Consider the following 14,572-nt stretch of genomic DNA (forward strand, 5'->3'; position numbering starts at 1 on the left):
TATGTTTATAATGAATACATTTCTTTTTTTTGTGATTGACCATGAAACTTGATAAGAACTAAAACAGATACGCTGCATAAAATATCCAGAACATAAATGAAAAATATTTTGCCTTTTACTTTCTTACTCCTCCGAGAGTATTTATAGATATGAGATGGGTATCTTTCTACCAAATGACCAAATGCATCCTTGTTTGCAAATTTTTGTACTGCCTGTTACAAATATTTCCTGTTACCTGATTTCAATGTCATTTTCTACTCAAGACCAATTAATAAAAGATGGAAGGTTTTCCAAACAACTGTCAGACCTTATTTTACTGAAGGTTGAAAGAAGGCCTGTGTTTTAACTTTAATGGAAAGAGTTGTGACCTACCTGAACAATGGCATTCACATAAAGAAAATTAGTAGATATATACATACAAAATCCAATGATAAAATTTTTACAACTTTAACTTTTGCTCTTTACTGTTCAATCTCTCTGCTCCTTTATATCCCACTGAGAGATTCCAGAAGGGGCAATAAAAATAACCTGCCAGTTCTCTGAGAAGGTTGAATATAATGCAATCAGGGTTCTACCATTCAAAGCAAATAATTAAATTTTATGCTATTCACAGCCTTTTGTATTTCTGCACCTTGCTTCTGATCAATTCTCTGATATACGTGTGGGAGAATTTAAAATTTCCAACTATGAAACTGATTAAATCACATTGAATCTTCTGAGTTTCCAAGTTTAATGTATGCTTTAAAGCTTAGGGTTGTTAAGAAGTACAAATGAATAAAATTATTCATGTCACGGGAAGCATGAAACTTATTTAAATATTGGAGTTTTGATCTAATTCCAGAGAATGAGTAAAACTATCCTAATTTAGGTTCAGCTAATTAATTCAGTTTTTCCATGGTAAACCCTAAAGCAAGCCAATTTTCAATGAGCTAAAACAAATAATGAGAATATTTATGTTCTTAAATCATTTAACTTAACACAAAATTTGCTCTCGATCCAGGCAATTTAAGTTACAAAGAAATATTCTTAATTTTTCCAAAAGGTGATTAGGCTACATAAATGCTCGAGTTATTGAATTGGTATTTTAGATGTGTGGATGTAAGGTCATGTGCTTGAGAATTCTGACAGTTTCAAACACATTTTCCATGAAAGTAAAAACACAGATGATTCATTCTTCTGTATTTCAGGGTCCATCCACATTTCTAAATCTAGTATAATCAAAACCACAATGACAGAGGTAATGCTCTGGCTTTGCAATGAAGCAGACTAGTTTTAACACCCTTACGGGTGACTTCTTGGCTATGTAACCTTAGGCAAATTACTTGTGTTCGCGTCCCTCAGTTTCTTCATCTGTAAAATGGGGAAAATGAGTGTCAACCTCATCGCATTGTTATGAATATTAACAAAAAAGTGCATGAGAAATGCACAGTGTCTGGCACGTGGTGTCAGCTTGGCTAAGGTGAACGATTATTAAATGCAACATAGAATTATATTGAAATATCACATGTGCACTAAATGAAAAATTGCACCATACTTGGGTTCATAATTTAGTCTTTTTTTTCTCCCTTTCTCAAATCGTTTTTCTTCTTTTTATTCTGTTACAAATATCTGATTTGCCCTCTAAATCATATCCCTTTAAAACACAAAGGAGAGTTTTTCCTTGGGTCCAGACTGCTCACTGGCACTTCTCTGGCACTGCAGCAGCCCCCTGATGAGTGGTGGATGTGCTCCTGAGGGCCAGACACTTCCAGAGCTGTGATCCTCAAGCAGGGTGTCCTGTGTTTCTGGGGATCCATAAAGCCTCTCCAGGGGCTTTGCAGGCACATGGATGGTTTCAAGAGAATCTTCTTTCCCCGTCTCTTTCACAGATACTCTTCTGCTCCTCAGAAAAAAAAAAAAAGACCTAACTTTCACCTCTCCTTAATATTATGGTGATGATTGGTTCATGGAGAAAAAATTCTGCAAAACAAAACAACAAAACAAAACAACTCCCCTGAAACAAACCTTGAGAAAGTGAAGGATGCCAATAGTAATTACATAACAAACACTACATAACACTGTGTAACAAATCCTGCACAACTCAGATTGTTTTCAGTTTTTAACAAAATTAAATATTTCATGATAAATCACTACGTGGCGTTTTTTCCCGTGTACTTTGGAAGGAGTTCAAGGAATTAAGTCATGTTGCTGTTTCTCTCTCTCTCTCTCTCTCTCCACACACACACACACACACACACACACACCCTTCCATCCATATATTTCATACATAGATATTTCTGTGGACAAGCTTTCTCCATGCTTACATTAAAAGTAATATTAATACTGATGCCAAACCCTTATCACTCTAGTCATAAGTAATATTCTCTTAATGGATATGTGTTTTCACTGAATAAAGAAAATTTCATGAAATTATATCCATCTAAGAGATGCATTTTCATGACAATTTTATTTTTTTATTTCAGAGATTCATTAATAAGATTTATAATATATTTCTATTGTCCCGACCAATTGTGTACAAGCAATAACTGTAATCACAACTCTGGGGAAGAAAAAAACATTTTAAAATTTAGAGCCATGTGGTAACTGTAATTTTAAAAACTTAAATTTATAAATACATTTTTCTTATTGAGAATTATAGGGTTATCAAAAAATCCTTTTATTTATAAAATATATTACATTGGGATAAAATGCTGAGGTATTTGTATTTCTCTGGATACATTGTGAATATTTTGCAAGTGCCTGGGAGACAGGCTGGTTAGGTTAGAGTCAGACAGGGAGATCTTAGTCCAGTCGGTAAAAGACAGAAAGAATAATAGTATCAGTCAAAAACAATAGACTTAAATTCCAAGGACATTACAAATAGGTGGATTTGAATCTATACTTATTCCCCTTTTAATTGGGACAAAGAACATAGAATCTTGGATTTCATATATTTAGAACTAAGGGTGCACTTAGTTCTACCCTTGGATGGAACGGGGTCTGAGCTCTTCTGTGCTATTTCCTTTTAAGCATTGATTATAACCTATAACGATCATCCTCTAGACTCACTTTGTGTTCCATATTAATTTGCCCTCTCTTCCGGATCATTCCTGTCAACATTCAAGCTTGCTATGTGATTATTTCCTATCCTAAACAAATGCACAAAAAAGCTCAAGACTGAAAGAGTGTTCATGGATAAAGCAGTGACTAGCAAGAGGTGGAGTAGACATGGAGACTATTTCCACTATTTGCAGGAGCTGAGAAATGGAACAAGGGAAGGGTTATTTTTGTTTTGTTTCTTTCGTAAATTTTTTAACCATTGAAGAAGTGGTCTCTTGGACTTTGGTGGCACAAAATTAGCAAGTACTTAAACATAGTTGTTTAAGTTGTTTAAGCAAGTACTTAAACATAGTTGTTAGAGGGAGTGAGGCTGTAAAAACTACAAAATTACTTTAAAAATGTTAATTGTGGTAATAATACATAACAAAATTTACCATCTTAACCATTTTTAAGTGTACAGTTCAGTAGTATTAAACACATTTACATTGTTGTGCAACCAATCTCTAGAACCTTTTGCAAAACTGAAATTATATACCCATTAAACAACCCTGCATTTGCCCCTCCCCCCAGGCACTGGCAACTGCCATTCTGTTTTCTGTTTCTATGAATTTGATTACTCTAGACACCTCATGTAAGGGGGATCAGACAGTGTCTTTTGTGACTAGATTATTTCACTTAGCATATCCTCAAGGTTCTTCAAGCCATAGTACGTGTCAGAATGTTCTTCCTCTTTAAGGCCGAATAATATTCCACCATGTATTTTGTTTATCCATTCATCCATTGGTGGAAACTAGAGCTGCTTCCACGTTTTGGCTATTGTGAATAATGCTGCAATGAAAATGGGTGTCCAAATCTCTCTTCAGGACTCTGTTTTCAATTCTTTAGACTATATACCTGGAAGTTGAATCACTGGATCATATGGTACTTTTATTTTTTATTTTATGAGGAACCTTCATACTGAATCATTTAACATTCCCACCAACAGTGTCCAAGGGTTCTGGCTTCTTCACATTCTTCCCCACACTTATTATTTTATGTTGTTTTGTTTTGTTTTGTTTTGTTTTTTGGTAGTAGCCATCCTAATGGATATGAGGTAATATTTTGTTGTGGTTTTGGTTTGTACTTCCCCAAAGATTAGTGACATTGAACATCTTCTCATATGCTTTTTGGTGCAAAATGATTTTAAGTAGAAATATTCTTCTTCATACTGAAACAATGAAAATTTCTCTTTTATGCAATAATATTGAGAGAAATTCTAGGAAACTTTAGTAAAGTACAATGCTATTAAACACTACTCAAAGTTCAAGATACTAAAATAACTGTATTCTGCTATAGTTTCCCAGCTAGTCGAGAACATGTCTTAAAAAAAAAAAAAAACTCTAATATTGGTTAATCTTTCATCTTTTGTTTTAACTCTTAGATTAAATTTTCTTATCTCAAAAATCCTCTTGAACTGCTGTAAGCTTCAATTTTTCAAAGGTTTTATTACAAGCCACCAGAAAAATGCATATCCTCCCTCTCTCATGAGATGGAAATAAGAGATAAACATGTCCTAAGGAGAAAAATTACTTTATCCAGAAGCTCCAGTAAATTATTTCCCTTATCAAAGTCTCCGTGGTTTCTGTAATGCTATACTTAGCTTTATTCACTCAATATCTACTCTGCATTAGGTACTAGCCACCCAAAGATAAAATGGTTCAGCTTCTTCCCTAAAAGATTTCACAGTCTAGTGGTAAGAACAGACAAGAAAGTCAGCAAGTTTGCTCTCAGTGTATTGCCATTGAGAACAATTTGCCCAAGGTCTTGTGGGAAGATAAAGGGAATTAATTAATCAAGTGAAGCCCAGAATTTGGCATGAGAAGGGTTGTCAGACATGGGGAAGGGGAATGAAGTGAATAGGACTCCTTAGAAGTATTTCAAGATATCAAAGATATGATGGAAGTTTTCCTACAAATATTTTCAAGTTGATTTTCAGTTCCTCTTGTCCTTCCATTTTTAATAAATAATTTTGATCCATCTGTGTATATTTAAATGATCTTTTTCAAAGCTTATTTATTTATGTTGAGAGAGAGAAGGAAAGAGAGAGAGCACAGGGGAGGGGTAGAGAGAGAGGGAGAGAGAGAACTCAAGCAGGCTCCATGTGTGGAGCCCGACGTGGCCTCAAACCCACAAACCAGAGATCATGACCTGAGCTGAAATCAAGAGTGATGCTTAACTGACTGAGCCACCCAGGCGCTCGCAACCACGATCCTACTAGGTCATTTTCTATAAAATTTATTTTGCACAAAATTTGTATTTCAGTTTTACGATGAAGGAGGAAAATGTAGAATTTATAAAATAGTTTCATGTCATGTTAAAAGTTTTAAGACGCTCTTTTACTTATTTTTACCTTACTGCCAAGGCAGTGATTTCTTTGGGATCTAATTCTCATATTTATGTAACTCAAAAACATCCATTAAAAATCTTGATGTAGAGAGGGATAAGTCTCCTTGATATTTGAGTTTATGGCTTCATTATTTTAAACTAGCAACGAAAGTGAAAGTGCTTCTTCGGGTATTTGTTCTTGAGTTAAGAAAGCTCCTGGGTGAAATGGGTTTTTCAAGCTCTGATGGCTGTAAGTGGTATTAATATCAAATAATTTCAGATTTTCATTGTCTAATGAGACCATTGAGCACAATTCTCTTTCTATATCTGAACACACTGAGATGCACAGAATTCAAGTAATTTGACCAAGGAAATACAGTAAGTATAACAAATTACAGTAGGACCAGATACACAAAGAAGTCCTCCACTTAGCCTGCGTGGATTAGTTACAAGGACTGATACAAGTATTGTGCCTTCTCAGGGTCACTCACTGAAAGTTGATTTTTTTTAAATACCTATTAAACACTTGCACAATTCTATTTTCATTTCTGGCATATGTAGTTTGCCACTGTACTAAATAAATTAAATAGGTCACTCATCTAGAATTTCCTTTGAACTGAAGGGCTTAGATCATTTAAAATTCGTGCAGCGAGATAGAAGGAAATGCATACAGAGACAACAATTTGGAACCGAGCTAACACAAAAATAAAACAAGTTGCTCCATTTCGAAACATGCTTTCCGAGCCCCGCTTCTCTCTCCTGTCCTCATACTTCGCGAAGGCCGCTATGTTCTGGCCCCCTGTTCTCATTGTTGGTGGCTGATGTTGGTCCTTCTCTGAGCAGACTGAGGTCTTGGGGAATTGGGGGGGACAGCCAATTATTTGGATTCTTCAGTTCTGCTCTCTCACTTTTGTTGGGAGGCATCCCACTGGAGGGGGCCATTCAACCATCATACCTCTTTATTCTCCCTTTTAAAACATTTCTATTAAAGGTTTATCATATATTTTTGAAATGTTCTATTTTGATTGGTGTCACATGTGTTCAAATTCTCAGAGGCAGTTTTGAATTTCCACAAATGCATCGCATTATGAGAATCTGACTTCAACAGCCACTCCTTTAAATGGCTGCGGACTTCTCTCGTTTTAATTGATACAAGGAGCGAACATGTGCTGAGTATTGATGTGCTGGGAGGTGGTGTACCTTATGTACATTCTCTCATTTAATCTGAGCGATACCTCTGCAAAATAGATACTGTCATTAATCCCAGTTCTCACAATTTAATAGTAACAGGCATAGAGCCAAAGTTAAACCCAGGACTTTTTGCCTCCAGTATCTACAGTGTGACCACTGTGCTATGTGCCATGACTCCTAACAGTATAGTACTTTCCACATAGTAAAATTCTCACTACAAAATGTGAATTGAATGGAACTGAATGCATATACTGGCAGCCCATATTCAATGCTCACTGTTACAGACAGAAATTAAGAAATAATCATTTCCACAGTGGGAGAATAAATACAACCCTAAGACATTAATTTCTAATGATTTTTTGCCATGGAAGATACAATGTGATATCAAACGTATACATCTTATATGCTATACAAACATTTCCAACTTTCTTAAATTATTAACCTTGACCTTTGTGATATTCAGGAAACATTAAAATAAAAAATGCAATAATACAATCAGTAACCCTCTCTACATAATCATGCTGAACTGAGTGAAATAGGAGTTCTTTTTATTTGGAAAAACAATATTACTCTGTTTTGACTCAAGGGTGTTAACATTTTTAGTGTTCGTATTAATTTGTTTTCTTTTGATCATACAATTATTACATTTATTTTCCTTAGTGAAATGGCAAAACATCCCAATTGCCAAATGCTAATGTTGTGTCCATAGAGTCTGAAAATGCACATCTCATTAGGTTTCTGTTTTTCAGCTGGTAAAAGTTTATGAAGTCAAGATTTGTTTCACTTGGTGGATTTTACTTGTGTATTTTTAAAGATACATTTACCATTTCCCTCAGGTTGCTTATCTGTCCTTCATTATCATAGCAACAAAAGTTTTTCACTTTGTAGTCTTAACGCAGCTCAGAGCGATCTAGTCTGTTCTTCCAAAAACATGAAGAGGATACCTGCTGCATGTTTTTTCAAAAAATATTTTTTGTTCTTCATCTTTGAGAGATTATGTTTATCCAAAGAAAGTGTACAACCCAATATGAAGTTTGTTTTATGCTTTTTAAAAATTTTGACTTGGGGGCGCCTGGGTGGCTCAGTCGGTTGAGCGTCCGACTTCAGCTCAGGTCACAATCTCACGGTTCGTGAATTCGAGCCCCGCGTCGGGCTCTGGGCTGATGGCTCAGAGCCTGGAGCCTGCTTCTGATTCTGTGTCTCCCTCTCTCTCTGCCCCTCCCCCATTCATGCTCTGTCTCTCTCTGTCCCAAAAATAAATAAACATTAAAAAAAAAACATTTAAAAAAAAATTTTGACTTGAACTTTGATGTTAAGCATCTTCAAGAGGTAGTTTTGTTGTTGTGATTGTTTTAATACTTAAGCAAATAAAAATGGCTGTTTACGACATGAACAATGGTATTTCTAAGAAAATATAAGCCTGAGCTTTGTTCTCCTTTTTGTAATACTGCCCTATCTTTTCTATCCACATGAAACATTCTTAAATGAAAACGTTAAGAGGAGCCTGAGACTCTCTTAGATTCTTCATTAGTTGGCTAGGTCTCCCATAGCAAGATGCTGTGAAAAAGCAACTTTCATGCAGTTATTTTTGTTCCAATATATACAGAAAAGTGACAATACTAAAAAGCTTAGATTTGGATTTCATACCTTACAGTGGCTTTCAAGTACACTTTCTTCCGATTTGTATTGACAGCTCTCTTGTTGGTAGTATTCACCCATTTTAAAGAGAACACAGAAATCCAAAGTGAGTTGTCAGTCCAAGGTCATCTAGTTTGTAGAGTCACAAATTAAACCTGTAAGTTCTGATCACAAGTTCTTGTTAATAATTCCTTTTCACTTTCCATGATTAGATGCTGTGAAATGAGGAAAAGGGAAGCAAAAATGCTAAAGTAATTTAAATTATAAGATGTAGTGCACTCTATATTCAGTTGAAAGGCTTAAAAATTTAAAAAAAATTTTGAGAGAGATAGACAGAGCATGAGCGGGGGAGGGGCAGAGAGAGAGGGAGACACAGAATCCGAAGCAGGCCCCAGGCTCTGAGCTGTCAGCACAGAGCCCGATGCGGGGCTCGAACTCACAGACTGCGAGATCATGACCTGAGCCTAAGTCAGACGCTCAACCGACTGAGCCAGCCAGGTGCCCCTTAAAAATTTTTCTTAAATGTGTATAATCTATACATATTGCATATTATGTACATAATAGACATTGAATATTATATACATAATATTCATTTATAACATACTTTTAGTATATTATATACACTTTCAGTATATTATATGTAAGATATATGCGTATGTATATACACACCCTATACATATATATTATATATAGGTTACCAAACTTTCCTATTTAAGGAGTTTTTTTGAACATGACAGGAAGATATAACCTAACAGAATCTTTCAAACCGGTCACCTTGGAAATGATAGACAAACTGAGATTATTGACTCAATAGTTAACCCTTTACTTTGTTCACAGTTGCAAACATTTTTTGAGACATTCCTGACAGCCAGTTCACCTCTTCAGGCTTTTGATAATATGAAGGAAGCAATTAGCAAACTCCTCCTAGCAGCTGAAGTATTCAGTGAAACATCTACTCTGGGACCAAAGGCCTTCAATAGGTAAAAACAAAATTTAACATTAAAAAAATTAAAAAACCCCAATCTAAAAATTATTAGTGAAAATATATCTTAATTATTACAAGTAGGTGCTATTTGGAAAATGTTATGTCAGTATATAAATATGGGCTTGCAAGCATCTTTCCATATTTGTAGATCCTACACTTCAAAGCATGTTACAGACTTGTTATTGTCTAGATAATAGTGACAAGAAATAAAGCACACATTATTTAAGTGGATTTTAATTGTATCTCCTTTAAGCTTAGGTATTTCTATCATATGCACTTTGCATTGACTAGGTGTAATTTTACTTATGGCCCTTATTAACAATAGTCAATAGCTACTATTTTCATGTTACAGCCTACTTCGACGTAATTTAATGCCCTTTTTCTAAAAAAAAAAGTTAAATTTACAATGTCAACAAAAAGGAGGTGGCTCAATTAAGCTTTATCATGCTTCCTATGTGAATAAGAATGCCCAGCGTGTAGGAGTAGGAGAGTTTCCTTCTCCATATTTGCATTTTCATGAAGTAAACTCATATGTTTAATGCATTATTAAACTCATTGTTTAATGCTTTATATTTGTATTTTCTGTAAGGAACAAAACAAATTCCAATTTAAAAATAGGTTGTATGTAATTCCATATTATCCAAGCCACTGCTCTCTTTAATTAATACATACCTTGAAATTTAACTGTAGTAACTGTTAATAATGCATCAAATGATAGAGCAAATGTAGCAAATAGAATATATTTTTATATTACCTTGTGTTTTTATTTCAGATGCAGATTATGTTTTCAACTTTTAACTTTTGATATTGGTTACTACAATTTCAGGTACCCTGTTGTGCTCCAGGTGCGTATGCCAAAGGCTTTCTGTGAGCTTCCCGCCTTATGCTGAATGATCTATGTGCGTGTGTGTGTGTGTATGTGTGTGCACGCGTTGTTTGCATTCATAATAACCAACCAATAAGTAGCAACTTATATTAAAGTCACTGCAGGCTTATATTTTACTGTAGTTCAGAAAATTAATTAATGTATGGAGAATCTATGATTTGAGGTCCAGTCCCTACTATGCCTCACTGTGGAACAGGCACAGATTTTTCTATGGTTCAGTCACTGTTTATGAAATAAAGTGGTAGACATTTGGGTAATAGAAAATAGCAGTTACCCAGCTTATTCCCTTATAGATATATCTATCTATCTATCTATCTATGTATCTATCTTATTCTTTACATATAGATATTTAGGTTTTTTTTTTTAATGTTTATTTTTGAGAAGGAGAGTGAGTGAGTGGGAGAGGGGCAGAGAAAGAAGGAGACAGAGAAGACTCTGTGTTGTCAATACAGAGCCCAGTGAAGGGCTCCAAGTCATGAACCCTGAGATCATAACCTGAGTGGAAGTCAGATGCTCAACGGACTGAGCCACCCAGGTGCCCCTAGGTATTTAGTTTTAAATTGGCCTATATTTTAATTAAAAAGCCATGGGAATTTTTCAAATATATGTTTTTTTTCCTAGTATAAAATATGTGTAAATTGAAGAGTGTTTTTTTATATACCCTGATTCTTTTGCTTCCTTTCAAATTAAATGAACTCATTCAGATCATCTCCTACCTATTTCTCATCTAAAATATCCCTTTGTGGCAAGAAGATTTAAAAACATTGAATAAGTCTACAGAAAGCTTTATTTTGGGGTATGGAGTAGGAAGAAGGGAAGAGGAGCAAAATAAAATTATGAACAATCAGATTTCAACTTCATATTGCATTGACTGCGTTTCAAACTATTGTACAAGGGGAGTGATTATATCATATGTGGCTCAGACATTTAGTTTAATAGCTCAAAGACTCATTCATAAAATTTTGAAACTTCATGAATCTACATTTTAAATTATTCATTATCTTGCACACATCTTAGTGTGTTCTTTAAAATTTATTGTTCAGAACTGTTACTTATTATCTTTCATGGACACGAATTCTAACAGTAAAGAGTTTCAAGATAAACTTAAGTGACTTTATAATCCATTAATTTTCTTATAAAAATTGTATCTTCAAAAGAACATTTCTTATATTTTATAAAACTGTTGGCCTCCAAAAAGGCCACTAGATGTCAGCTCTGATCTACAATCCAACAGGAATGAATCATGTCTTACAAGTGATTCCACTGCATTAATATAAAAGTCAATGAAAAATATTTGCCGTGCTTTTACTCTTTCACAGGTGCATGAGCATTTAAATTTTCAAGATGATGATAATACGGATTTTGAGGACCAAAACACAGAAGAATCCCTTTTACAAGATACTTTCAATTTTCTCTTCTCTAATGAATCTTCACTTCCCATGTTTTCTGAGATATTTCAGGGACTTTATATATCAGGTGTTTTTAAGGTAAGTGCATATTCTTGTAGTGACAAATATTTCTTTCAAGTCATTCTTTGGAAGGTGCCATTTTCTTTATTTTGCAGTTAGGCAAATTGATAATTCGTTTGAAACTAATTGGTATCCATTATATTACATCTGTTAATATTTTTCTGGCCTAAAGACTAATATTATTTTACGTCAACTAAGTATGAGTGACTGATTCTGGTGCAGTTATGGGTTAAAATAAGGCAATTCCTAATTCCTAAGGAATGTTTGTGGATATTATGAATAATACATATTCTATGTTATTTAGAATTCTTTAAGAGGAATAGGGAAAATAAGAGAACTTTTTGGAGCCGGTCTAGAATAGCAGTAAGTGCTCTAGATTGACACCAAGGCACTGGAGTTATAATACTCATTTTTAAAGAATTCACATCTGGTTAACATCTTTGCTTAGTTTTCTGATGATTAGGATGTAGTGCTTCGTAGTAGCATTGGTTAATTTTTTAATGACATGTTAATACAACTTTTCTTGATGGATCAAAAAATCTGTACAGATTACTAAGTACAGCATTATTCTCTATACGTCTTTCTGTTTTAAAACCCGTATTCAGAGAACTTGGAAGAGTAGAACATGGAAGTTCTCACAAACAACGTTCTTGCTCTGTGGAGAGTTGTTTGTGAGAGACAGAACGTAACTTTATAGACTGCTGTTTCCCTGAGATTTTATTAATTCTCCTTCTAGTTCCCTATTTTCCTTCACTAGTGAGTAGATTGTCATTAAAACCATTAGAAGCACTTCACCCAGAAGGAATGGAAAATATTTGCAACTTCTCTGCTCTGGGATGCATCAGGAAAAAAATAGATGTGAGGGGAAAATGGGGCAGGGGGACCGTTTATCAGAATCCACAAACTCCAAAACTGTAACTTGGAAGAGATTCACATGTTCATTTGCTGCTCTGATCTCTGGTACTTTGAGGGCTGAAGAGGACTCTTCCTGCCTTCCCAAATTGTCACACACCGTCTACCCTATGGGGCTCATCTCCCCAGGCTTACTACCAAAGCACTATTGAGCAATTTCATTCAGCATCTCTTTGTCAAATATGAAATTTTCTTAGAGTCAGACACTGTTGTGACAAGCTGAAGCTACTATGTATTATTTAGCGTTAATTAGCTCAGCTGTTTGTAGAGTTCGAACTTTGGTGTATAAAGTGGGAAGCAATTGGGCTAAACATGGTTTGACTTGGTAACAATCGCTTAAGATTTGTTCCCCTCCCCCGTTATAGGGCGAAAACTATCAAAAGGAACCAAATCAATGCCTGTCTTTAGAGGAGATGCACTCAATTATGACCTTCATAAAGGAACTTGGGAGTTTGGGGCCATTCCAACTGGTAAAACAAAAGTGACATTTGATTTCTCATGATCACTGAGATTATAGTAGATCAGCCATAAGCTATTTGATTTTCACTTGATGAAGATATTTCGTTAAGAACTAGAAACCTTTGTAAGCTTCTTTCTTCTTTTCAGAGATCTAAATATTAAAATGAGCAGAATCCATTTTCTTTAGGACTTTGCAAATAATACATGGCTTATTCAAGCTAAAGGATATGGGATCAGTAGGGCTGCCAGTATATGGCAGTTCTTAAGGAAAAATTTCCACATTTTTCTAGAGAAGTTTTGCTTTTAGCTTTGGGACATTTATGGTGGACAAAAATTTCTTTCTGCTCATTGTGCCCTTTTTGTTTGTGTAAAATCAAATATTACTGAATATAACCACATCTTAGAAAACTACCTAAATCTTAATTTGTTGCAACTCTATAGCAAACCTCAAAGAAAGAAAATGTAAACAGTTATGATAACCATTACTGGTTTCAGCCTAAAAAAATCAATGACATTTTATTGTCTTTTCTGTGTATTTCTTTGGGTTCTGTTAATGTATTGGTCAATATCAAGATAATTTAGTACATATACATGTGCATGTTCAGTACTTGCTTTTTCTCTAGTTCTGTCACTTGTCTAGATAGACTACAATGGATTTATATTTTTCTACCTAAGGTTTGTTTATACAAAACATCTTTTTAAAACAGCATTTTTAAAAGTCCACTGAGTTTGTTATTAATCTGTATGGATCGACATTTATTTTTTACTTAAAAAAACATGTATTCACATTATATTTATCTGAGTTATAACTAATTTACTAAGTTATTTAGTGAATGTTTGGCACTTGTTTTTATAATTTAGACTCATTTTATTTTATTTTTTCCAAACTTTTCTTTAAATTCTAGTTTAGTTAACATACAGTGCAATATTAGTTTCAGGAGTAGAATTTAATGATTCATCACTTACATATAACAATCATTGCTCATCAAAATAGACTCATATTTTAGAGGATTCAAAGTAAGCTTTTGCCCCAAAGATAATTTAATTGGTAGATTATTTTAATTAATTTAAACATACCCATATTACATTTGTGACTGTTGGATCAAAACTCTACAAATATAAAGAAAGAGGTCTCATTCTTCAGGAATTCATAATTTAAGATATTGTGAATGTAGTGAACATCACTCGGCACAGACTACAGAATTATTTCGCGGGAGAAAGAGCAAATCCTAATTTCCTGACTCTCGGTGTCAAAAGAGGATGACTAGATTTTTTTTTTGTAGGATTAACATCTCTCACGCTGACAAAGTTCATTTGTAATCCAAAGCAATTTCTCCTCATTCTTCCTACTGCCTGACTCAGTCTGTCATTCACCTGTTCTCAGATATCTTTAGGAAGGAGACGTCCATTTCCATTCAATGAAAAGAGAAAGAAAACTCATCCTATTTAGAAATATGATCAACAAAATTTGTTCCTTATAAAAAGTGACATTTGCCTTGACAACTGCACAGAAAATTATATTATGATACTGACCAATGGATTTTAAATAAATATCTGATTTTTAAAAACAGCTGAATAAAATACAAAGACTTTTCTAGTAATAACACCTTAGTTTCCATAACTTATTCA

The 14,572-nt window shown here is 34.3% G+C and overlaps 1 protein-coding gene across 6 annotated transcripts in view; it reads left to right on the top strand.

The window, feature by feature from the left end:
• Positions 1 to 14,572, top strand: part of CPED1 (cadherin like and PC-esterase domain containing 1) — a 270,971-nt gene that overhangs the window by 115,738 nt on the left and 140,661 nt on the right. For 5 of the 6 annotated variants that reach the window (XM_053897712.1, XM_053897715.1, XM_053897713.1 and 2 more), the window contains 4 exons: positions 9,070 to 9,212; positions 9,990 to 10,062; positions 11,423 to 11,590; positions 12,850 to 12,954. In XM_053897712.1, the coding sequence (XP_053753687.1) occupies positions 9,070 to 9,212; positions 9,990 to 10,062; positions 11,423 to 11,590; positions 12,850 to 12,954 (489 nt within the window). The remainder of the gene's footprint in view (positions 1 to 9,069; positions 9,213 to 9,989; positions 10,063 to 11,422; positions 11,591 to 12,849; positions 12,955 to 14,572) is intronic. The other variant, XM_053897714.1, reaches the window with a different exon arrangement.

The sequence above is a fragment of the Panthera pardus genome, unplaced genomic scaffold (genome assembly GCF_024362965.1).
Source record: "Panthera pardus isolate Hobbes unplaced genomic scaffold, ASM2436296v1 HiC_scaffold_8, whole genome shotgun sequence".
NCBI lineage: Eukaryota > Metazoa > Chordata > Mammalia > Carnivora > Felidae > Panthera > Panthera pardus.